The sequence below is a fragment of the Triticum aestivum genome, chromosome 5A, assembly GCF_018294505.1.
Source record: "Triticum aestivum cultivar Chinese Spring chromosome 5A, IWGSC CS RefSeq v2.1, whole genome shotgun sequence".
In the NCBI taxonomy this organism is placed as follows: domain Eukaryota; kingdom Viridiplantae; phylum Streptophyta; class Magnoliopsida; order Poales; family Poaceae; genus Triticum; species Triticum aestivum.
In genome coordinates, this window is record NC_057806.1 from 595,587,201 (window position 1) to 595,612,329 (window position 25,129).

Sequence of the window (25,129 nt, forward strand, 5' to 3'; positions counted from 1 at the left end):
TGCTAGTTTATTTTTCTTTTTTTGTAAAATATGTTTAAATTTGAACGAACTCACCGATGTTTACGATAAATTTGAGCCGTGTTTGCGCCGTATTTGACTTTTTCAAGAAAACATGCACCGCGACTGGGGGGCATCACGCCCCCAGTGCGCGGTTTAGCGCCGGTGCACCCCTAAAGAGCAATTTTTAGCCCCTTCTGGAAGGCCAACAGCTGGAAATGCTCTAAGTAGCAGCCGCGCAGCCCCGTCGCAGCAGCAACCAACGAGTATCACCGCACCGAAGCAGTGTAGGCAGCCACACTCGCTCTCCTCTCCTCTCCTCTCTGCCTTCCACCTCGCGTCGCCAATTGAAAAGCCTACGGCCCCGGAGCGAGTCGCTCCGAGCTCCGCAGCCTTTACTGCCCAATTAAAACCCTTGGCTTCCAAAACTTTTAAGATGCGCTAGTGGCTACTCCTCCCCGAATCGGCCGTACCGATTCCTAAGCATTTCATTCCAGTGCGTGGGCGCACTGGGTGGGTCGTAGTAACTGAGACGGCGGCAGGCACGCGAAAGAGCGCCTCCTCCTTCCCGGCTCTCACGTGATTCATACCCGCGCCCTCCCCTCGTCCGGGCCGGGCCCCCCTCCCCGCCTGCCCCGCCGTCTAGCTATATATCCAAATCGCCGAGCCTCCACCCCCTCCATCTCCCTTTCTCGCGAGCTCGTCCGTTTGCCTGCTACCCATCTTTGCACTGCTTACAGTCAGAGAGTGAGTGAGTGAGCGAGCTCGATCGGTCGGTCATGGTTGAGGCAGTGGCGGAGGAGGAGCCGGTGGTGCGGGAGTACGACGACGTCCGCGACCGCGCCGGCGTGGAGGAGGTGGAGCGGGAGTGCGAGGTGGGGTCCAGCGGCGGCGGCGGCGAGATGTGCCTCTTCACGGACCTCCTCGGCGACCCGCTCTGCCGCATTCGCAACTCGCCGGACTTCCTCATGCTGGTACGTATTCGTACGTGCCTACAGAACAATGGCTGCGTTCTCCGTTCGTAGTGTATATCCGTTTTGCCTTTTCCTCCTCCCGTTTAATTCCCTGTCGCTTCGGCGTTGGCCCACTCCCGCCTCCAAAACTAATTAACTCGAAACGCATGTTTGAACCGCCCTGATATGGAAAGGTCGCGGAGACAGCAACCGGCAGCGCCGCCGGCGGCGGCGCGGAGATAATCGGCCTCGTCCGCGGCTGCGTGAAGTCCGTCGTCTCCGGCGGCTCCCACGCCAAGGACAAGGACCCCATCTACACCAAGGTCGCCTACATCCTCGGCCTCCGCGTCTCACCCAACCATCGGTACGTGTATAATATAACACCATCATCGTCAAGAAAGAAACATGCAACTTCCGACTATCGAACCAGTTTCTAACTTGGAATGCGATGGTGCGCATGCAGGAGGAAAGGGGTGGGGAGGAAGCTCGTGGAGAGGATGGAGCAATGGTTCCGGCAGAAGGGCGCGGAGTACTCGTACATGGCGACGGAGCAGGACAACGAGGCGTCCGTGCGCCTCTTCACCTCCCGCTGCGGCTACTCCAAGTTCCGCACGCCGTCGTTGCTCGTCCACCCGGTGTTCCGCCACGCCCTCAAGCCCTCGCGCCGCGCCTCCATCGTGCGCCTCGAGCCCCGCGACGCCGAGCGCCTCTACCGCTGGCACTTTGCCGCCGTCGAGTTCTTCCCCGCCGACATCGACGCCGTGCTGTCCAACGCCCTGTCGCTCGGCACGTTCCTGGCGCTCCCGGCGGGCACAAGTTGGCACGGGGACGTTGAGGCATTTCTCGCCGCGCCGCCGGCTTCGTGGGCGGTGCTGAGCGTGTGGAACTGCATGGACGCCTTCCGTCTCGAGGTGCGCGGCGCACCCCGTCTGATGCGCGCCGCGGCCGGCGCAACGCGGCTGGTGGACCGAGCGGCGCCGTGGCTCCGGATACCCTCCATCCCGAACCTCTTCGCGCCGTTCGGGCTCTACTTCCTCTACGGCCTGGGCGGCGCCGGGCCGGGAGCGCCGCGGCTGGTGCGCGCGCTGTGCCGGCACGCGCACAACATGGCCCGACGCGGCGGATGCGGCGTGGTGGCCACCGAGGTCGCCGCCCTCGAGCCCGTGCGCGCCGGGGTGCCGCACTGGGCGCGTCTCGGCGCCGAGGACCTCTGGTGCATCAAGCGGCTCGCCGACGGCTACAACCACGGGCTGCTCGGCGACTGGACCAAGGCGGCGCCCGGGCGCTCCATCTTCGTCGACCCCAGAGAGTTTTAGCTTCATTTTCAGATTTTCTGAATTAGATCATGTAGGCTTTTTTTTTCTCCTCCGTCTGATCCGGCCTGCTCCTTCCAGAGCACTGTGCCATGCCAGTGCTCCCTCCCGAACCTTCTGAGTTCCAAGGACGCGGTACATCACATTTTTCCGTACGTACGTAGGAGTGCTCTCTGTTTCAACTTGTGCGGTTACAGCTCTCTGCAGGTCGAGAGAACTTGAGCTGCTGCTTTAACAGCAAATTTTTTTTTTGTCGACAGAGCTGAGTAGCAGACCAGAGTGAAAACCTGGCGGCCTTTTTGGTGCCTTTGGGCCGCTTTTTTTTGCTTTCCGTGGCTTCGGCCCGCTTCGTAGATTTGCTGCTTTTTTGCGCTCTGCCTCTGCGTTGACGCATCCCCTTCCCCGTCTATGTCAGATCCTGCTTTTGTTGGCTCGACGATGAGCCCGGACTTGTAAATGGATGCCGCTGCGTGGTTTACGTGTAACCCGCAGGCTTGGCTTCACCGGCGGCCCCCCCGTTGGAGGTCGACCGTGGGGATTCACACCACAGATCAGCCGACAACAGAGCAGGATAATGGAGCCCAGGACATTTGCCAGTGGGGTGAAATTCGATAATGCTTCCACTTTATGTCTTTTAGTACTCCGTAGATAGATAGTACCGGTGCCTTTTCCCCCCGCATATGTCGAGTTTTTCACACATGTTATCAGTGTGTCTGGCTCGGTTTGGCTCAGAAAACCATTGCTGCTAGAATCAGCAACGTCCAGTCCAGACTGGTCTGTTCGTTCGTAAAACCAAACGGCACGGACCTTCCATAATGATTGGCCCCGTACCCTGCAATCGACAAAACGGAGAGTGATGCATGCTGGCAGAGTACGATCGGGCGGCTGATACTGTTGCTGCGCTACAGATTTGCAGGTGTCATTGCTCGTACTGCAACAAACTCAACTCCCTGGCGGTATGTATGTCCAGGACTTTCCCCGGCGGCGGGTCACGGCGAATTGACTCCACAGAGCGGCCAGCAGACGTGAGCGCACGGACTCCACACGACGGCGAGCGCGAAAGGGACGCCGGATTTATCGGGAGGTGGCCCTGCCGCCGTGCGCCACATACGTAGAGATCGACCGCGATCGCTTGCTCGTCGGGTCGCCGTCGTGTGTCGCCCAAGTGGATCCGGGTTAAATGAAGCGCGGATGTTGACGAGGAGGGACGTGCACTGTGGGTGTGCCTTGGTCGACCGACTGCCGTCGCGTCGAGACGTGCGCCGTGCGTGCTGTAAAGGCTTTCACCGCACTGTGCCCGTCCGTCCGGCGGTTACTGTCTGCCGACACACAGCCGCCTCTGAATTTACGACGGTGTCGTCGCGTCGGTCAGGGCCGCCGCCGGATTTAAAGTCCACCGTCTTTTACCTGCTAATCATTCGGGTTCAGCCTATTCGCTACCGTGGTCGGCTCGTCTGCCAAATGGCGAGCGAGCGAGCGCTGCTCAAAGTCAAGAAGGGCTTACTTTTTGCATGGGCGCAGTGTGATGCAACCGTCACGACCTCAGCTGTGAAAGTGAAACTGTTTTTCGGGAGAATCATGACTAGCACGGTTACCTAAACGAAAAGAAATATTCCCTCCGTTTCTTTTTAGTCTGCATATAAGATTTGGTCAAAGTCAAGCTTTGTAGAGTTTGACTAACTTTATATTGAAAAATATAAACATTCACGATATGAAATCAATATTATCAGATGCATCATGAAACATATGTTCATACTATATAGTTTTAGTATTGTAGATGTTCATATTTTTATATAAATTTGGTCAAACTTTGTGCAGTTTGACTTTGACCAAATATTATATGCGGAGTAAAAAGAAACGGAGAGAGTACTATGTGGCTGACTCTTAATCAACGAATTTTGTAATTGGTAAACCACAAGGATTTTGTAACAAAACCGAGCGCCCCGGATCCCGTCCATTCTGGATCGAACGGTCAGCTCATCGAGTTGTTGCAATGAGAGCGAGCCGCACGGTGCCTCACGTGCTTCTAGCCATGCCCCCTCCGCGTTTCTCTGTCAGGTGGGCCATATTCATCAAATTACTCTCCATCTAACATTCATCCGCGGCTGAATTGGCGGGATTATGGTCTGTTTCTGCGGCGGGCGGTCAACAATGACAATCACACCCCCTGATTTCTATTTGCGCAATCCATTCTCAACTCCTTTCCTTCGCCGGTTGTGGTTGTCTTCCCCTTTGTGCCGGTTTCTGGACATTGGAGCGCGGTGTTGTTAGCTTTCGTGGGATGGCCGGTGGCAGAGGAAGTATAGGCTGAGGTCGGTTCATCCGGATTTGGTCGGCGGTGGGTGGTGGTGATGTTTGGGGGTTTAGAGTTTCTAATACATCTGGATGATTTCGGATGGCATGGTCGTCTTATTGCTTAATCTGGCAGTGCATGACGGATTTATTGCGTGTGACTGCACGGATTTTGGATGACATGCAAATTTACACTAGGGGAAGGTGGTTTTGTATTTTGTACCAAGAAATTCATTGTTCAAGAGCGTCGGATCCATGTTGCTGACAAGGGCACCGGTAAAAAATCATTCCACCCCCACTAGGAAGAAGCAGGATCCGCGCAGGTGATCTATCATTGTATTTTCACTTCTTTGTTTCAGTTTTATCTTTTGTAATATTAATTTTTTATATGGTCACTGCATGGTCGGTTTAGTTGTTGTTGTACGGTATTTCAGGTAGTATAACTTTTGATAACTTGTACCTCTATTTATTCCCCTTTCGTTTCTACTTTTTTTTGCTCCAACCACTTTTCTGACTTCTTCTTTTATGCAGGGCATCTATCCAAAAAAATGATATGGGTAAGGCGTCACCATGTGTCTCAAGAACAAGGTATTTTCATTTCCGAGTTTCCATCTTTTTCTCTCTTTTCATATAAAAGACATACCGATTTTGCTTGCAATAGGTCTCATGTAAGCACTGCAGCAGACGAGGAACTGTGATATCACATCGAGGTGATTCTCGCGTTCTCGGTCCTTCTTAGTGTCACTTGTTCTCTTCAACATAGATAACTTAGTAAAAAATAGGATGATATTTTACCTTACTAGCATGATAACTTATTTATTCAACATGGATAACTTAGTTAAAATAGGCCAATAATTTACATCAGTAATATATGATAGTTTGTTTTCTTCAACATATATAACTTAGTCAAAATTGTCTGGTAATTTACATTAATAACTTGTTTCTTCAACATAGATAACTTAGTCAAATTAGGTTGGTAATTTTCATTACTAGGATATGATAACTGATTTTCCTCCCCCCCTTTTGTTTTTTGCAGCCAGATAAAATATAAGAATGTTGTGAAAAAGGTTCGTCTTACCAACACTAGGTCTTCTCCTCGGTTCAAATCCACATCATCACAGCCGACGGGGGATACTGGTCTTGAAGAACTGCGCACAATGATGTCTCTAGTTGTTGTCACGCAAGCTAGTGTGATAGGTGATGACCCACAAGTATAGGGGATCTATCGTAGTCCTTTCGATAAGTAAGAGTGTCGAACCCAACAAGGAGCAGAAGGAAATGACAAGTGGTTTTAGTACGGTATTCTCTGCAAGCACTGAAATTATTGGTGACGGCTAGTTTTATGATAAGATAAATAGTAACGGGTAACAAGTAAATAAAGTAACTAAGGTGCAGCAAGGTGGCCCAATCCTTTTTGTAGTAAAGGACAAGCCTGGACAAACTCTTATATAAAGCAAAGCGCTCCCGAGGACACATGTCAATTGTTGTCAAGTTAGTTTTCATCATGCTCATATGATTTGCGTTCGTTACTTTGATGATTTGATATGTGGGTGGACCGGTGTTTGGGTGCTGCCCTTCCCTGGACAAGTTCCCCACTTATGATTAAACCCTCTCGCAAGTATCCGCGACTACGAAAGAAGTATTAAGGTAAACCTAACCATAACATGAAACATATGGATCTGAATCATCCCCTTACGAAGCAACGCATAAACTAGGGTTTAAACTTCTGTCACTCTAACAACCCATCATCTACTTATTAGTTCCCAATGCCTTCCCCTAGGCCCAAATAATGGTGAAGTGTCATGTAGTCGACGTTCACATAACACCACTAGAGGAGATACAACATACATCTCATGAAAATATCGAACGAATACCAAATTCACATGATTGCTTATAACAAGACTTCTCCCATGTCCTGAGGAACAAACATAACTACTCATAAAGCATATTCATAATCATAATTAGAGGAGTATTAATTATCATTAAGGATCTGAACATATGATCTTCCACTGGATAAACCAACTAGCATCAACTTCAAGGAGTAATCAACACTACTAGCAACCCATATGTACCAATCTGGGGTTTTGGGACCAAGATCGAATACAAGAGATGAACTAGGTTTTGAGAGGAGATGGTGATGGTGAAGATGTTGATGGAGATTGACCTCCTCTCGATGAGAGGATTGATGGTGATGACGATGACGACGATTTCCCCCTCCCGAAGGGATGTTTCCCCGGCAGAACAGCTCCGTCGGAGCCCTAGATTGGTTCTGCCCAGGTTCCGCCTCGAGACGGCGGCGCTTCGTCCCGAAAGCTTCTCTATGATTTTTTTCCAGGGTAAAAGACACCATATAGCATAAGATGGGCACCGGAGGCCTGCTAGGGGGCCCACAAGGTCAGGAGGCGCGCCCAGGGGGGTAGGGCACGCCCTCCACCCTTGTGGCTGGCTGGTGGTGAAGGAAATATGCCCTAGAGGCAATAATAAAGTTGTTATTTATATTTACTTATGTCATGAGAAATGTTTATTATTCATGCCAGAATTGTATTAACCAGAAACTTAGTACATGTGTGAATACATAGACAAACAGAGTGTCCCTAGTATGCCTCTACTTGACTAGCTCGTTACTCAAAGATGGTTAAGTTTCCTAGCCATAGACATGTGTTGTCATTTGATGAACAGGATCACATCATTAGAGAATGATGTGACGGAAAAGACCCATCCGTTAGCTTAGCATAAACGATTGTTTAGTTTTATTGCTAATGCTTTCATCATGACTTATACATCACTACTAGGGAAAAGCCTAGCAGCAGTGCGGGTTTTAGGACTATCAGTAGCGCGGGCAGGAGCGCTACTGGTACGGCGGTACAGCTAAAGGTTAGCAGTAGCATTGGTTAACCCACCCTACTGCTACACCGACTTAGTAGTAGCGCTTTCTCGACGCGGGACTACTGGTAATTACTAGTAGCACTTCTCCCAGCCCGCGCTACTACTATTATTCCATATCTCATTTCTTTTTTATTTCATGTTGTATTCATACACCTCTATATAAGTTTTTATACAACAGCAATTTAGAGATTGTTTTTACATCATAATGAGTTATTATATCATTGGGTGAAAGAACCGTGGACTAGTTTCAAGTGGATGGACATCCACTTGAAACTAATCTGTGGTTCTTTCACGCAATGATATAATAAATATCATCATCATCATCATATCATTAACAACTTATCATCATAATACATCATTGTCATATAACACCTCCTCATGATCATCGTTTTCGTTGATGAGACATCACATAGCAAGTTGGTCACTAGTCATAATCACAACTACTCCTTATCATCAGCTCTAACACATTGTACCACATAATAAACATATTGTACCTCATAGGACCTACTACATTCTCTTAGGACCTACTATATTCTCTAAGGTAAAATAGCAAAAAACAAGATAGCCCCCGGCTCTCCATTATGGAGAATGCAGATTATCCTGTCTCCAATTCTTGCCTTTTGCTTAATGTTGCTTCCAAGAACCTCCTTACGAATGTCCAAACATTTTTTCCACTCTTTGATTAGCATGTGTTCACTGGTTTCAGAAATCTGATATGCATAGGTGAGATCCGTAGGATGACCTGACTGTATGTTCAGAACTTCAAGGCGACCATTGTAATACATCATATGAGGCACACAATCCATCGGGATTTTCTGTTGAAAAACATAGTAATAACTACGTAGTTAGCAATGATGTACTAGTTTTAGAAGTATGCAAAAGATGCACGGATGTCGTAATAGTAAAAAATCTTACCAGGGTATCTCCATAGAATTTATCGTGGTTCAGCACGTGCACTAGTGGCACGTATTCACCATAATTTGGAGGAGTTAGATAATAGGTATTGTAATTCTCAAAGAAAGTACAAAATATGATCACATGATTTTTCTTCTTATAAGTTAATTCGGAGCCATCGGTGTAGTGGGTTTTGTCTACCATCTTCCGCACATTCTTTGAAGAATGAAAATAAGCTTTCAATGGAAATAAGCTGTCAACTATTTTGAAATAAACAATATAAATTAGTTAATAACTATGTTTGAGAAACTCACATAGCGGTAGAATCGGAAGCGTATCAACAATGACCCAAATGTCCATATTTTTTTGCTCGATGTCAGGATCACCAAGATCCATGGTGACAATCATACCCTCATAAAAACCATACATTTTGCAAAGTGCTTCCCAATTTTGGTAACCAGAATGGGTTACTCTCTGAGAATTGTACAGATTTACATGAAAATCCATATCATGATGGGTCCTTAGGTGTATTTTCTTTGTTTCAAAATTTGCATGATCTTCAAAACCCATCCTCTCCAAGACATAGCCTCTTGCGTACCGTTTCAATGTCGAAGGTCTCCTCGAGCTTAATGCTGAAGCGCTGATCATAGTCCAGGTGATGGCACCTGTCGCACAGACCTCGATCGTCGTGGCACCAGCTGCACTCCTCCGGGAGACTTTGGTCATCCGAGTACGACATTTCCTACGTTCATAATTCAAAGATTAAACGTGTACAATTAAATATATGTACTAAAAAACCTAAATTAGATCATTATTTTTCAAGAAAATCCAAGCCACTCGACATTTCCTACATATTCTAGCACAAGTCATGCCAGAATTCACGGAAAAATCCGGCATGACTTTTGCTAAAAAAGGACATATCGAGCGCTTGAAATTTGCCGGATTGGAAATTAATCAACACTCCGGCAAAACATAGGCCACTCGGAGGTGTAACCTGAACATGATCGGCCACTTGGGCAACCACATATCCTATTTGAGCAACACAGGATATACATGTTTTTATCTACATCATATATCTTATAGGACTCATATTGACATGGAGATTTGGCTGGTCTCACCTCGAGGTCGGAGGGGGTCAGTAACGGGGACGACGGCGGGGATGATGGAGGGGCTCCTTGATTTCTGCAAAAGCAAAAACCCTATAAGTTATCACTAATACATCCCGAATAATTGCTTAAAATAAAAAATAACAACAAATATGACATGTTCAACTAGTTCTATTAATTCAACTAGTTCTTACTAAATATAAACTTACTATAAATACAAAAAAACTAGTTCTTTCTAAAAATAAAGTAGTTCAACTAGTTATATTAATTTTCTTACAAAAAATACATTTATTAATTCAACTAGTTCAACTAGTTTATTAATTTACTTACTAAATAAACTAGTTCCATTAATCACTTAATATAAATAAACTAGTTATATTAATCACTTACTAAATAAACTATTTCTATTAAACACTTGCTAAAAATTCTACTACCCTAGTTCTACCCTAAATTATCTTACTTTTATTTTATTCAAAACACCTAAAATAGTCAAAAAAATATTCTATTAAAAAACCTACACTCTACAATGTTTACATTCTAAAATCTACATTTAAATTACCTACAATTTGCAAGAACAGAGACAAGGGAGGGAGGGAGGGAGGAGAGAGGAGGGGGAGGGGGCGTCCGGAGGAGGAGGGGGAGGGGCCGGCCGGAGGAGGAGGAGGAGGGAGGGGCGGTGGGAGGAGGGCTGCTGGCGGAGGAGGGAGGAGGGGTGGCCGGAGGAGGGGGGAGGGGCCGGCCGGAGGAGGAGGAGGGAGGGGCGGTGGGAGGAGGGCTGCCAACGGAGGAGGGAGGAGGGGGCGGCCGGAGGAGGAGGGAGGAGGGGGCGGCCGGAGGAGGAGGGAGGAGGGGGCGGCCGGAGGCGAAGGGAGGAGGACGCGGTGGGAGGAGGAGGGAGGAGGGTGCGGTGGGAGGAGGAGTGAGGGAAGGAGGGAGTACCTCGGTGGAGGACGGACGACGACGGCAGCGGCGGACGACGGGTATCGGCGCGGGCGAGAGTGACTAAGAGGGAGAGTGAGTGAGAGAGGGTCGGCCGCGTGGGGAGGATAAGGTAGGGTTAGTAGTAGCGCGTGTGTGAGAAAAGCGCTACAGCTAAGGAGAATAGCAGTAGCGCTGGGCGAGGATACGCGCTACTGCTAAGTTGGGCTAGCCATGTGCGCCCAGTTAAAACATAGTAGCATCGCTTTTTGCTAGGACGCGCCATTGCTAAAGTTATAGTAGTAGCGCGGTTTATTTACGGGCGCTGCTACTAAGTAGCAGTAGCGCATGATTGTGTCCAGCACTGCTGCTAAGATGTTGTGTATAAGGTTTTCCCTAATAGTGCATGTTCTTCTGACTATGAGATTATGCAACTCCTGAATACCGGAAAAACACCTTGTGCGCTATCAAACGTCACAACGTAACTGGGTGATTATAAAGATGATCTACAGGTGTCTCCGATGGTGTTTGTTGAGTTGGCATAGATCGAGATTAGGATTTGTCACTCCGTGTATCGAAGAGGTATCTCTGGGCCCTCTCGGTAATGCACATCACTATAAACCTTGCAAGCAATGTGACTAATGAGTTAGTTACGGGATGATGCATTATGGAACGAGTAAAGAGACTTGCTAGTAACGAGATTGAACTAGGTATGATGACACCGACGATCGAATCTCGGGGAAGTAACATACCAATGACAAAGGGAACAACGTATGTTGTTATGCGGTTTGACCGATAAAGATCTTCATAGAATATGTAGGAACCAATATGAGCATCCAGGTTCTGCTATTGCTTATTGACCGGAGATGTGTCTCGGTCATGTCTACATAGTTCTCGAACCCGTAGGGTCTGCACGCTTAACGTTCGATGACGATTTGTATTATGAGTTATGTGATTTGACGTACCGAAGTTTGTTCGGAGTCTCGGGTGAGATCGCGGACATGACGAGGAGTCTCGAAATGGTCGAGACATAAAGATTGATATATTGGAAGGTTATGTTTGGACACCGGAATGGTTTCGGATAGGTTCGGGCATTTTTCGGAGTATCGGGGAGTTACCGGAACCCCCCAGGGGGTTAATGGGCCTTCATGAGCCCTAGTGTAAGAGAGGAGGCGGCGGACAGGTGGAGGTGCCCCCCAAGCCCAATCTGAATTGGACTAGGGTTGGGGGGCGGGGCGGCCCCCCTTTCCTTCTTCTCCTCCCTCTCTTTCCCCCTTCTCCTTCTTGGAATAGGAAAGGGGGGGGGCGAATCCTACTTGGACCGGGAGTCCAAGTAGGATTCCCCCCCTGGCACGCCACACCTTGGCCGGTCTCCTCCTCCCCCTCTCCTTTATATACGTGGGAGGGGGCACCCCAAAGACATACCAAAGTTTCTCTTAGCCGTGTGCGGTGTCCCCCCTCCACGGTTACACACCTCGGTCATATCGTCGTAGTGCTTAGGCGAAGCCCTGCGCCGGTTACTTCATCATCACTGTCACCACGCCGTCGTGTTGAAGGAACTCTCCCTCAACCTCAACTGGATCAAGAGTTCTAGGGAGGTCACCGAGCTGAACGTGTGCTGATCGCGGAGGTGCCGTATGTTCGGTACTTGGATCGGTTGGATCACGAAGACGTTCGACTACATCAACCGCGTTACTAAACGCTTCCGCTTTCGGTCTATGAGGGTACATGGACACACTCTCCCCACTCGTTGCTATGTAGGCAAAAAATTTGAAATACTACGTTCCCCAACAGTGGCATCTGAGCCAGGTCTATGCGTAGATGTTATATGCACGAGTAGAACACAATGAGTTGTGGGCAATAATAGTCATACTGCTTGCAAGCAACGTCTTACTTTGATTCGGCGATATTGTTGATGAAGCGGCCTGGACCGACATTGCATGACCGCGTTCATGACACTGGTTCTACCGACGTGTTTCGCACACAGGTGGCTAGTGGGTGTCTATTTCTCCAACTTTAGTTGAATTGAGTTTGACTACGCTCGGTCCTTGTTGAAGGTTAAAACATCACACTTGACGTGAAAGTGCGTTATATCGACTAGAGGGGGGGGGGGTGAATAGGCGATTTTTATGAAATTCTTCACTGAGGAATTTGCCGGTGAGGAAATTCCTTAGCGAAGAACTACTAACAGCGGAATAAGTACTCAAAAGTAAACATAGCAGAACACAAGCATAGTCATCATGATGAAATGAAGACATGCACAGAGTACAGGAAGCGTAAGCATAGGATAACACAGGATGAAGACAAACAGACTGAAGAAATTGAACCGAGGAAATTGAGAAAGTCTTCAGCCAAAGTCTTCAAGCATAGATATGAACAAGCACACAACACAATTATGAGGAAATGAAAGAGTTGAGGAAATATAACCAGTAAGCTTGGTGAAGACAATGATTTGGTAGACCAGTTCCAACTGTTGTCTCAGTTGTACGTCTGGTTGGAGCGGCTGAGTATTTAAACTCGAGGACTCACAGTCCCGGACACCCAGTCCTGAACACGCAGCTCAGGACACCCAGTCCTCACCGTATTCTCCTTGAACTAAGGTCACATAGACCTCGTCCAATCACTCGTGGTAAGTCTTCAGGTGACTTCCGAACCTTCACAAACTTGGTCACTCGGCGATCCACAATTCCTCTTGGATGCTCTAGACCATGACGCCTAACCATCTGGAAGAAGCACAGTCTTCAAAGGTAACAAGCGTCAGATCCACGCAGGATTAATCTCTTCAGTGATGCTCAATCACTTGGGGTTTGTAGGTGTTTGGGTTTGGTTTTTTTTCTCACTTGATGATTTTTGCTCAAAGTCCTCGGAGGATGGGTTGCTCTCAAATGACAAGTGTCAGTTTCTCTCGGAGCAGCCAACCAGCTAGTGGTTGTAGGGGGCGGCTATTTATAGCCTAGGGAGCAGCCCGACATGATAAGACATAAATGCCCTTCAATGATATGACCGTTAGATGGATAGATATTGTGGGACAGCTGGCGCATAGCACAACAACGGTCGGAATTTTGAGTAGCTAAATCCTCAGGGCTATCATGTTCCTCACTATGTAGGAAATCCGCACTGGCGAATTCCTAACTCCTCAGTCAGAACAAATTCCTCAGAGACCAGAAGAACTTCGTCTCTGTCGCTGAAGAATATGACTGGACTGTATGAGATTTCCAATGGCTTCACTCGAAGGGATTGGTAGGTGTAGGATTTTGAGTTGAGCATCACATGGAAATTTTTCCTTAGTATTTCCTCGACCCCCTTTAACAGTACGGTGTTTCCTATGACTCAAGAAAGAGAAAATGAAACTACGAAAACAAAAGTCTTCACACTTCATGTTCCTCGAATGAATACCAAGTCTTCAAGGTCACACCAATTTCTTCACTTTCAAAGTCTTCAGAAAGTCTTCAGAGATTTAAAGTCTTCAGTCGAAGAACTTCATTTTTAGGGGTCAACTTTCTCTGTAAATATCAAACTCCTCATAGACTTATAGACCTGTGTACACTCACAAACACATTAGTCCCTTAACCTATAAGTCTTCAATACACAAAAATCACTAAGGGGCACTTGATGCACTTACAATCTCCCCCTTTTTGGTGATTGATGACAATATAGGTTAAGTTTTCAACAGGGATAAACATATAAAGTGTAAATACTGATATTGAGGAATTTGATTGCAAGATATAGAAGAACTCCCCCTAAAGATGTGCATAGTGAGGAATTTGCTTTTGAAGCAATGCACACTTGAAGAGTTGAATCATGGAGATCTCCCCCTACATCTTGTAATTCATACACGCATTTGACATATAACAGTGAAGAATTTGAAATGCATGATGAAATATGGTGAATGATGTAATTCAGCATGCGTGCAATAATATTAACGAGGAATAAGCATGCAGAAAAACGTATCAGGAGTATCAAAGCACCATCGGGTTTAAGTTTACAAATCGATCCAATAAAGTCTCAGAAGAACGAGAGTTGTAACTTGAAAAAAACGCCCATATAGAAATACCCTCTTGAAGACTAACTCAAAATTCTCCCCCTCTATCATCAAATGACCAAAAGGATTGAATATGAGGACTAACGCCCCTGAAGAATATCAAGTTGATGAAGGAGCGCCAACATTGTTGGGGTCGTTTGTTGTAGTAGGGCCTGCCGCAGTGTCGTCCAAGTCTTCATTTTCATCAGTGTCGCGCGATGAAGAATATGAGCTGGCCACCAGAGAAGGAACCTTGACCTTCTTGAATTTCTTCGGTGGAGGTGCAGACCAGTCAAAATCTTCCTTGAGACCCATTTTCTTCAGATCATCTTCACCATATAGATGTGACAGGATTGCCCAGGTGCGACCGAAGACTTCATGGAGGTAGTAATGGTTTTTCTTCACTGCATTATGTGTAGCAGTTATGTTGTGAAGAAATGAACCAAACTGATGCTTAACCCATTTGTGATTTCGATCCACCTTCTAGTGAAGACTAAGCAGAAGCTCACGATCAGTCATCACACAAGGAGCAGTGGCTTGAGGAGTAGACTTGGGTGCATTGGCAGAGTCATGTGTGGCAGAGTCATCATTGGTGGAATAAGAGGCAGCTTTGCGAAACTGACCATCCAATGGACGAATGCCTTCATCTATAACAGCTGGTGCCTTGCCCTTTCCATCAACTGAGGAATAGGTCTGCTTGAGGACTTCAATTGGGGGCAAGTAGCTGAGATGATTTTGAAAATCATCTTTGTAGTTGAGTGAAGACCTTGTCCTGAGGAATCTCATAATCCAAGGTGCATAAGGCTTCAGCTCAAACGGAGACAGTGCAACATTTGCCAGAGTCCTCATGAAGAAATCGTGATAATTGTCAGGAATGCCATGAACGATGTTGAATACCAGATTCTTCATGATGCCAACATTCGTCATCAGATGAGTCGTGGCCTTTGATAGGACTCATTGTCCTCGTAAGAATATGATAGACAGTTATGGGCACATAAAGCAATTCCTTCACGAGGAATTTGGTTCTTGGTGTCTGACCTGGCTTCAAAGGTTTAATCAGCACCTGCATGTAGTGATTTGTAAGCTCAGGTTCACTGTAGATGCAACGAGCTTCTTCAAGGGGAGGCCTGAGTGGTAAGGCACGAAGCAATTCAGAGGCTGGTACAGTGTAGTGAGTGTTTTCAGACATCTAGTCCAGCACCCATGAATTCACATCTTCAGAATCTCCTGTGATGTGCAATGTTGCATAAAATTGAAGAATCAGTTCTTCATTCCAATCACACATGTCAGAGCAAAAATTTAACAGTCTAGTGTCATGAAGAACACTAAGGACTGGTGTGAAGAACGACAGAGATTCCATATCCACGTGAGGAATTTGCTCATGGTAGAAGATTTTCTCTTTGTTGAACAACACTGAGGAATAGAAATTGGCTTGACTAGCAGTCCAGAAACGCCTCTTCCTAATGCGAGCAGAGTTATAAGGGTTGTAGTATTCGAAGAATACATGCTCGCCGAAGAAATCATCAGCCTTGAACTTTTGCTTGCGTGAGAATGGATCCTTGGGATTGGGCAGAGGAGTGTTAGTGAGTTGCATCACGACCTCAGGAATCGCAATCTCAGGTTCTTCAGGCTGAGGAATTTCTCGTTCCTCTTCAGTGGCAGTCTGCGTCTTCAGATGTTCAGCATCAGCAGTTTTTTCAACACTAGTGGCTAGAATTTCCTCATGTATAGATGAAGTGGGGTGAGTTTCTTCAGAGCCCATTTGAACGGTTTGTGCAGGTGAACAAGGTATTTGCTTGCAACGGTGTGAACATTGGAGAGTTTGGATGCTGACTTTCCCAGAATTCATCACTAATTACGGGTGTGGAGCAGCCAACGTCCACATCTTCATCTTCCATTTCTTCAACGCCAGCCTCTTCAGCTGTGGACTGAGGCATGGGCAAGGAGATGACTGGTGTTGAAGGGATCATATCCACTTCAATTTCTTCATCGATCTGCTCCGATGAAGCAGCAGAATGATCTTCTTCATCAGATCCGCTAGGGATCTCATATTCTTCACCAAAAGGAACAAGGTCCTTTGATGGCCTGGTTGAGATGGGAACAACATCAATGGGATTAGCAAATGAGCTTGTCATAGGCTTCATCTTCTTTGGAGACGAAGAATCTGAAGCAGCTGATGCTTTCCTTTTCTTCACTGCTGCATGCTCCGCAGCCTTGGTCTTCTTCACATCTGATGCAGATGGAAGGATTGGAGTTGGTTTAGGCACAGGAGGAGCAGAGGAATCTAGTTGATTTTCTTCATTTTCTTCAGGCGCACCACAAGTGGGTGCCCTGGCAATTTCTTCAGCGACTGGAATGCAGTCATCAGCCCTGGAACTCACGTTTTCTTCAGCAGCCTGATTGTCATTAGCGGTGCTGGCATTTTCTTCAGTAGGCTGAGCAGATGCTTTAGCCTGAGGAATTTCCTGTTGCGTTGGGGCTGCAACAGTGGAGGTGAACTGTTCTATGATCTTTACAAATCTGACTTTGTCTCCTAGCCAGTCAGCATAATAGCGATCAAATTCATCACTCAGTTTCTTGATTTCAGATTGGAGAGCAACAAGTTCTTCAGGTGAAAGCTTCATAACATTTTGCTTCAGAAAGTGCTCTTTCTTGTACTGCACTTTCTTCACTCTCCTCCCCTGTTCAAATTTCCATTTATCTTCTTGTATGAAGTGAGTCAGCATGTGACTTTGACCAGGAGTCATCTTGAAATCAGGCATGGGAGTGTTGGGGTCCTTGTGCCAAACATCAATGTATTCGAGGACCAACTTGGGATCCAAAAGCAGTGGCACATCTGTTCCCTTGGCTCTAGCGGCCCTGACTTGCCTATCTCTGATGATTTCTGCAAGTTCATCATCATCAGCTTTGTCTTCATTAGACGACACTTGGAAGGCGACTTGCTTCTTCTGAGGAATGGGGCGAGGACCTCGTCTAGCAGTGGCCTTAGTCTTCAGTAGAGAGGGTCCCGTTGAGGAAGTTGGTGCAGCTGAGGAACTAGCTGAAGCTCCTGAGGCAATGGACATGCCTGCAGTCCTTTGGCACGAGGCAAGATGCACATGTGCTGAGGACTTTGTTGGAACAACTGAGGACTTTGGAGGAGCTGAGGATTTTGAGGGAGCAGGAGCAGCATGAGGAATTGGCCGTGAGGGCTTTGAGGATTCTGGCCGTGAGGGCATTGCTGAGGAGTTTGGCCTTGAGGGCATTGTTGGTGAAGCACTTGGCTTGCACGCAGGCTTCTTTGACATAGCCTTCTTTGGCTTGATAGCAGAGGCCTCAGCAGAGGCAACAGCAGCAGCAGAGTCTTCATTGAATTTCCTCACTGCTTCTCTGGATTTCTTAGCCAACTTGGCTTGGCACTTGGCCCATTCGTCAGGATAGTCCTCACCGTGCTTGAGGCTGGTGGGATCAGCTATTTGGCCAGGTGCCAATGGAGGTCTTGGGCATGGAGGATTGAGTGCGAATTTCTTCATATACTTGGGAGTGACATATCTGTACTCCCTCCACTCTCTAGCCCATCTCCTCTCTATCTTCTGAATGCGCACTTTGCGCTCATTCTTGGTTTCCTCAGTAGGTGTGCAGTACCCGACATATATTTCATCAGGGATCTCAAACGCTGTATTGACCTTAGGTCTGTTTCCTCCTTTCTGTGGCTTCTTACCGTCAGCCATTTTCTTCAGTTGAGGAATTTGGACAATTGAATTCTCTGAAGAAGTATGCAACTTTTCTTCGAGGAACACTGCAAATGAGTTAATTGATGAGAACCTGGTGATTCAGCAGCTGACATGAGTACCTGTGAACAGAGTATAGTTGCGAGGAATTTTGGAGAGGTCATATGCGTTCTCAGAAGGTTTTTCAAAAAGAACAAGTTTGAGGAATTTGACCAGATGAGTCTTGAAGAATTTCACTAAGTGTTCTTTGCCTTAGGTTCCAGAGTTGTATAGATCGAAGATCCACACAATTGAGGAATCTTGAAGAAAAATGATGCTTAGAGAAACGAATCAAGAACAGATGACTTGTGAGGTGTTTAGTGTGTGAAGATATGAAGAAAAACACCTTTGAAGATTTTGTAGATAATCATTTGAATCAACAAGGGCATTAAAAGTAACTTTTAATTACCCTGGATGAAGAACATGACGAACAGTGAAGAGGAGAGGTGAAGTTCGTCTGTGTATATCTTCCACGCCCTAACTCGGCGGAGGAAGACGGCTACGGCGGCGGCGGAGTGAAGATTTCTGCGGTCGGCGCGAGTACGGTGGCGACGAGGTCGAGGCAGTGAAGCTCTTCCTCACCGGCGACGATGAAGTAGCGGCGGCGCTAGGGTTTGAGAAGCTCGAGCTGGAGAGAGGTCGAGCGGAGTAAAAGAAGTGAGGAGGGGGAAGAGAGGTATTTATAGCCATAGTGAAAAACTGTTCGCCCGAAGAAATTGGACGAACGTGCCCCTGACCCTTCTCATTCGCTTGACATGTGTAACCCACGTACTGAGAGGTGGAGATCGTGTGCGATCGTGGGTGAAAGGATAAGTATATCGTGGGATGCAGAACGGTTTGAGCGGCAAAGCCGAAAATTTAGATAAGATAGGTTTTAAAGTTCCGCTCGCAATTTCTTCAGCTGACAAGGACACAGTGAAGATTTTGAACGAGTTTCAAATAGAACGCACATGAAGAATTTTTGAATAGATTGGGTTGAGTATAGCATAGAGGGGAAGGGTCCGATCACATTCACTTAGCAGAAAAACCAACTTGAAAAATTAGCAATAAGTGAATGCCGTAGAGGACATAAATTCATATATATATAGCCAATGAAGAAAAATGACGGAAACAGTTAAGACAATGCAAAGTTGAAGAATATGAACAACTGAGGAATTTCATCTTTTGGTGGTGGCGTGACCCACCGTATAAGAATGATGATTTCAGACACCGCGTACAATTATCGTAGGGTTCTGAGAACCAAATTCTTCGTTAATTTCTTCACACTAAGAGTGTTATTCTTCATTGATTGAAGAAAAATGTTTCTTCATGTGTTGCACATCCAAGTCATCAATTTTGCATAAGTGTTAGGATGAGTGTCCTTTTCAAAGAACATTCAAAGATTCTAGGATATTTAGCTCACACCGCAACTTGATAAATCTCTTCTCATCCAAGGGCTTTGTGAAGATATCGGCTAGCTGTTCTTCAGTCTTCACATGCTCAATAGAAATGTCGCCCTTCAGCACATGATCACGAAGAAAATGATGATGAATCTGAATGTGCTTTGTCTTCGAGTGCTGAACTGGGTTGTGAGCAATCTTGATGACACTCTCATTGTCACAGAAGAGAGGCACATTCTTCATGTTGACGCCGTAGTCCTTGAGAGTTTGCTTCATCCATAGCAATTGAGTACAACAAGAACCAGCGACAATATACTCAGCTTCAGCAGTAGATAGTGATACGCAATTCTGTTTCTTCGAGGACCAACAGACCAAAGATCGTCCGAGGAAGTGACATGTACCAGATGTTAACTTGCGGTCCACACGATCACTAGCATAGTCAGAGTCAGAATATCCAACGAGATCAAAAGACGAGCCCTTGGGGTACCATAATCCTAGTGTTGGTGTGTGATCTAGATATCGAAGAATATGCTTCACAGCCTTATGGTGTGATTCCTTCGGTGTAGCTTGAAATCGGGCATACATGCAAACACTAATCATTATATCTGGCCTAGATGCACATAAGTACAATAAAGAGCCAATCATGGAGCAGTATACCTTATGATCGAAGTCGATGCCATTTTCATCAATGCAAAGATGGCCATTTGTGGGCATAGGAATTTTGACGCCTTTGCAGTCTTGCATGCCGAATTTCCTCAGTACATCCTTGAGGTATTTCTCCTGAGATATGAATATGCCATTGCGTTGTTGACGAATTTGAAGACCTAAGAAGAATTTCAACTCTCCCATCATAGACATTTGATATTCTTCACTCATTATATAGGCAAATTCATCACTATAATGTTGGTCAGTACAACCAAAGATAATATCATCAACATATATTTCGCACACAAACAATTCACCATCATAAGATTTAGTGAAAAGAGTAGGGTCGAGTGAACCGGGTTTGAAGCCTTTCTTCATGAAGAATTCCTTCAAGGTATCATACCACGCCCGTGGGGCCTACTTGAGGCCATAGAGGGCCTTGTTGAGTCTGAAGACTTTGTTAGGATTCTTTGGATCTTCAAAACCTGGGGGTTGAGCAACATATACCTCTTCCTCAAGCTTACCATTGAGTAATGCACTTTTCACATCCATTTGATATAAAGTGATATCATGATGATTAGCATAAGCAAGTAATATGCGAATAGCCTCAAGTCTAGCAACAGGTGCAAAAGTTTCATCAAAATCAATTCCTTCAACCTGTGTGTAGCCTTGAGCTACGAGCCGTGCCTTATTCCTCACCACAAGGCCATTTTCATCTTGCTTGTTGCGGTAGATCCACTTTGTGCCAATGATATTGTGCTTGATCTTCACACCAAAGTTGGTTGAAGCCCTCGAGGAAAATTGTTTGAAGACTTCCTGCACTTCATGTTTGTAAGTAACAAGGTGTACCGATGTGTAACGAGAGTAATCATCAACAATAACAAAGCCATATTGAGATGCTTCATTTGAAACAGCAGAATAATGATTAGGACCAAAGAGATCCATGTGAAGCAATTCAAATGGGCGAGTGGTGGTCATGATAGTCTTCGCTGGATGCTTAGCCTTTGTCATCTTCCCAGCTTCACATGCTCCGCATAGGTGATCCTTGAGGAATTTGACATTCTCCATGCCAATGACATGCTTCTTCTTCGCAAGCGTGTGCAAATTCCTCATGCCTGCATAACCAAGTCGTCGATGCCAGAGCCAGCCTTCTGAAAGCTTTTGCAAGTAGACACACGACTGGTTGTGGTCCTGTAGAGAAATCAACAATATACAGGTCTCCTCTCCTAAAGCCTTTGAAGACTTTGGAATTGTCAGCTTCCATAACCACAACACAACGGTACTTGCCAAAGACAACAACCATATCAAGATCACAAAGCATTGCGGCAGACATAAGGTTGTATCCTAGGGACTCAACAAGCATGACTTTGTCCATGTGTTGATCCTTTGTGATCGCAACCTTACCTAGACCCAATACCTGACTTTTGCCTTTGTCAGCAAAGATGATATGCTTCAGATGCGACGGAGATAATGGAGCATCTATCAATAGATTCTTGTCACCAGTCATGTGATTTGTACATCCACTATCGAGGACCCACTCAGTGGCTTTGGGTTGATCATCCTGCAGATGAATTAGTGCAGCTTACAAACTCATATACTTCAATAGTGAAGAATATGACATTGATTCATCAGATCAATTTCATCAAGCAACGGAACAGATAAAGCAGTGTGAGGACGTGAGAAATGAAAGTTAATTTCTTCATGATTAGCCCGCGTCCTATCAGGCGTGCTCAGGTCTCCAGCAAATTCTTCAGACGATTACGTACGTCTGGAGACCTGACCCTGCAGAAGAGATTAGTTCTTTTTCTTCACCACCCACATCTGAAGGGGTGGCAAAGAGTTCATCATTCTGCGAGCTCCATACGAGAAGGATGGCATAGAAGTCAGTCCATTTCGTTTCACATAAGAGGGATTAGAATAAGCATAAGAGTAAGCAGAGAAATTCTTCGAGGACTTATGGACATAATAATTTGAAGAAAAATGCACATATCCACAATCCTTAGATCTTCCCTACAAAACAGACGGGTTAGCACGATGATGTTCATATGAGGACTTTGATCCTTTTGAGGAATTTCATCCATGTGAGGAGTTTGGTCCGTATGAGGACTTGGATCCATATGAATAATTTGGTCCATATGAAGAATTTGATCTGGGGTTCCTATTCTTCACAGGTGGCGTCATGATGACATTCACCTGAAGATTTTCAAGGCATCTTTTGGGAACCCAAATTTTCTTCATAGGGGGACCGTTCCTGCAGTTAGTGCCAACATATCTAGCAAATACTTCACCATTCTGATTTTTGAACAGTTTGTAGTTGGAGTCAAATGACTCATCATTAGAATGAGGAGATTCACATGCATATCCAGATAGGTTAGATGGATCAAATGGAGGTCCCTTTGCAGCAACCCATGTAGTTTTGGGGTACTGCTCAGGCTTCCAATATGTACCATCAACATTGAGTTTCCTCTCAAAAGCAATACCCTCTTTCCTAGGGTTCCTGTTGAGGATCTGCTTTTTAAGCACATCACAAAGAGTCTGATGCCCTTTGAGGCTTTTGTACATGCCTGTCATGTACAATTCCTTCAGCCCTGCATCATCAATGATACTAGCAATGTCCTCAGATGAGGAATTAGTGATAGCAGAGGCATGTGAATAATTTGAAACATTTGCAGCATTTGAACATTCAGGTGAAGAATTAGCAGATTCACGTTCAATGCATTTCAAACAAGGAGGAACAAATTCTTCCTGAGAAGCGTTGATTTGTTGAGCAAGTAATGAATCGCGCTCCTTCTGAAGATCTTCATAACTCACTCTTAGCTTCTCAAGGTCTTGCTTTATTTGAAGAAATTCATAAGAAAGCTTCTCATGATCGGATAAGAGAGTGTTACGATGACCTTGAAGATTGTCAAACCTAGTCTGAAGTCTCTGAAGATTTTCAGTCAAGGCTTTAGTGCGATCCATTTCTTCACCCAACATATCATCACTTTTGTCTAGCATGTTTTGAACCTTTTCAAGAGCCCTTTGTTGTTTTACAGTAATCTTAGCAAGTTTAGAATAGCTATGCTTAAGGTTTTCATCAGATTCATTCTCACTTGATTCAGAGGAGGTATATTTGAGTAGCTTGGCACCCTTTGCCATGAAGCAATAGGTGGGAGCGTAGTCATCATCGCGTTCATCAGCCTTGTTGGTGAGGTCATTTTCTTCAGTGTTGAAGATAGACTTGCTGACGAATGCAGTAGCGAGAGCTAGGCTCGCCACTCCGGATTCAGACTCCTCAGATGACTCCTCTTCCTCATTTTCTTCAGATTCAGCCTCAGAGTCCATTTCCTTGCCAATGAATGCCCTAGCCTTCTTGGAGCTGCTCTTCTTGTGAAATGAAGACTTTGAGGATTTTGATGATGAAGATTTTGTGGATTTCTTCTTTTTCTTTGCATCATCAGAACTGTAATCCTTGTATTTCTTCTTCTTTGATTCCTTTTCCCACTAAGGACAATCTTGAATGTAATGTCCAGGTTTCTTGCATTTGTGACAGAGCCTCCTCTTGTAGTCACTGGATGAGGAATCATTGCTCCTTGAGGGTCTTCCAAGGCGGCCACGTCTTGAGAACTTTTGGAACTTCTTCATGAGCAGAGCCAGATCATGGCTTAGTTCTTCAGGATCACCAAGGCTGCTACCAGAGTCTTCATCTTCGGACTCAGATACTGCCTTGGCCTTCAGTGCACGTGATCTGCCATAGCTCGAACCATAGAGATCTCTTTTTTCAGCAAGTTGGAACTCATGAGTATTTAGCCTCTCGAGAATATCAGCGGGATCAAGTGACTTGTAATCAGCACGTTCTTGTATCATCAATGCCAGAGTGTCAAATGAGGAATCAAGCGATCTCAGCAATTTCTTCACCACCTCATGGTCAGTGATGTTAGTGGCACCAAGTGCTTGAAGCTCATTTGAGATGTCAGTGAGGCGATCGAAGGTTTGTTGAACATTTTCATTGTCGAGTCTTTTGAAGCTATTGAAGAGATTGCGAAGAACATCAACTCGAGAGTCACGCTGTGTTGAGACTCCTTCATTCACTTTGGACAACCTGTCCCAGATAAGCTTCGCTGTCTCCAAAGCACTCACTCTGCCATACTGTCCTTTGCTCAGATGGCCACATATGATATTCTTCGCTTGAGAGTCGAGTTGCTTGAATCTCTTCACATCAGCTGCATTTAGAGAAGGTGTGACTGAGGGAACACCATTTTCCACAACATACCAGAGATCGTTATCAATTGCCTCAAGATGCATTCGCATCTTATTTTTCCAGTAGGGGTAGTCCGTCCCATCAAAGGTAGGACACCTGTCGGATTTTGGGTTCCGGCAGACCCTTGAGGTTCGAACACTGGGGTGCACGCGGAGATTTCGCCTCCTACCTTCCTGCACCCCTCCGCCATGCTAGGATCTAAACTAAGGAAAGAACAACACAAGAGACACAGGGTTTATACTGGTTCGGGCCACCGTTGTGGTGTAATACCCTACTCCAGTGTGTCGTGTGTGGATTGCCTCTTGGGCTGGTGATGATGAACAATACAAGGAAGAACAGCCTCGCGAGGGACTGTTCTTGGCTGAGGCGATGAACTGCTGGGAGGAGTTCAACCACCTTTCTCTCTCTCTCTCTCTCTCTCTCTCTCTCTCTCTCTCTCTTTCTGACCTCCCTTTGCCGCCCCCCTTTGCCGTGTGGGTGGCTAGTCCTATTTATAGAGGCCCTGGTCCTCTTCCCAAATATTGAGCGGGAAGGGAGCCAACAATGGCGGGCTAATTTGAAGGGGGACAGCGAGCATCAGCTATCCTGACAAAAGTAGTCTTCGCCTGCGCAAAGCTCTGGTGATGATGCCGTCTTGGGCTCCACGGTGACCTCCGTCTCATAGTCCTCCTGGTCTTGGTCTCGTTGCACCGAAATGGCAACCTTTGCCTGATGCCTCGGTACTCCGCGGTTGCGC

The 25,129-nt window shown here is 46.1% G+C and overlaps 1 protein-coding gene across 1 annotated transcript; it reads left to right on the forward strand.

The window, feature by feature from the left end:
- The first annotated feature begins 330 nt into the window (after positions 1 to 330).
- On the forward strand, positions 331 to 2,520 carry LOC123105125 (probable N-acetyltransferase HLS1). The gene is made up of 3 exons (XM_044527124.1): positions 331 to 971; positions 1,145 to 1,314; positions 1,414 to 2,520. The coding sequence occupies exons 1-3, from the start codon at positions 777 to 779 to the stop codon at positions 2,264 to 2,266; spliced, it is 1,218 nt and encodes a 405-aa protein (XP_044383059.1). The 5' UTR covers positions 331 to 776; the 3' UTR covers positions 2,267 to 2,520.
- The last annotated feature ends 22,609 nt before the right edge of the window (positions 2,521 to 25,129 follow it).

Bases quoted from the DNA above. Each gene is read 5' to 3' on its own strand.
- LOC123105125 (XM_044527124.1), top strand. From the start codon at position 777: ATGGTTGAGGCAGTGGCGGAGGAGGAGCCGGTGGTGCGGGAGTACGAC. The intron at 972-1,144 runs GTACGTATTCGT...TGATATGGAAAG, and splicing joins CGCCGGACTTCCTCATGCTG to GTCGCGGAGACAGCAACCGG. The intron at 1,315-1,413 runs GTACGTGTATAA...GTGCGCATGCAG, and splicing joins CGCGTCTCACCCAACCATCG to GAGGAAAGGGGTGGGGAGGA.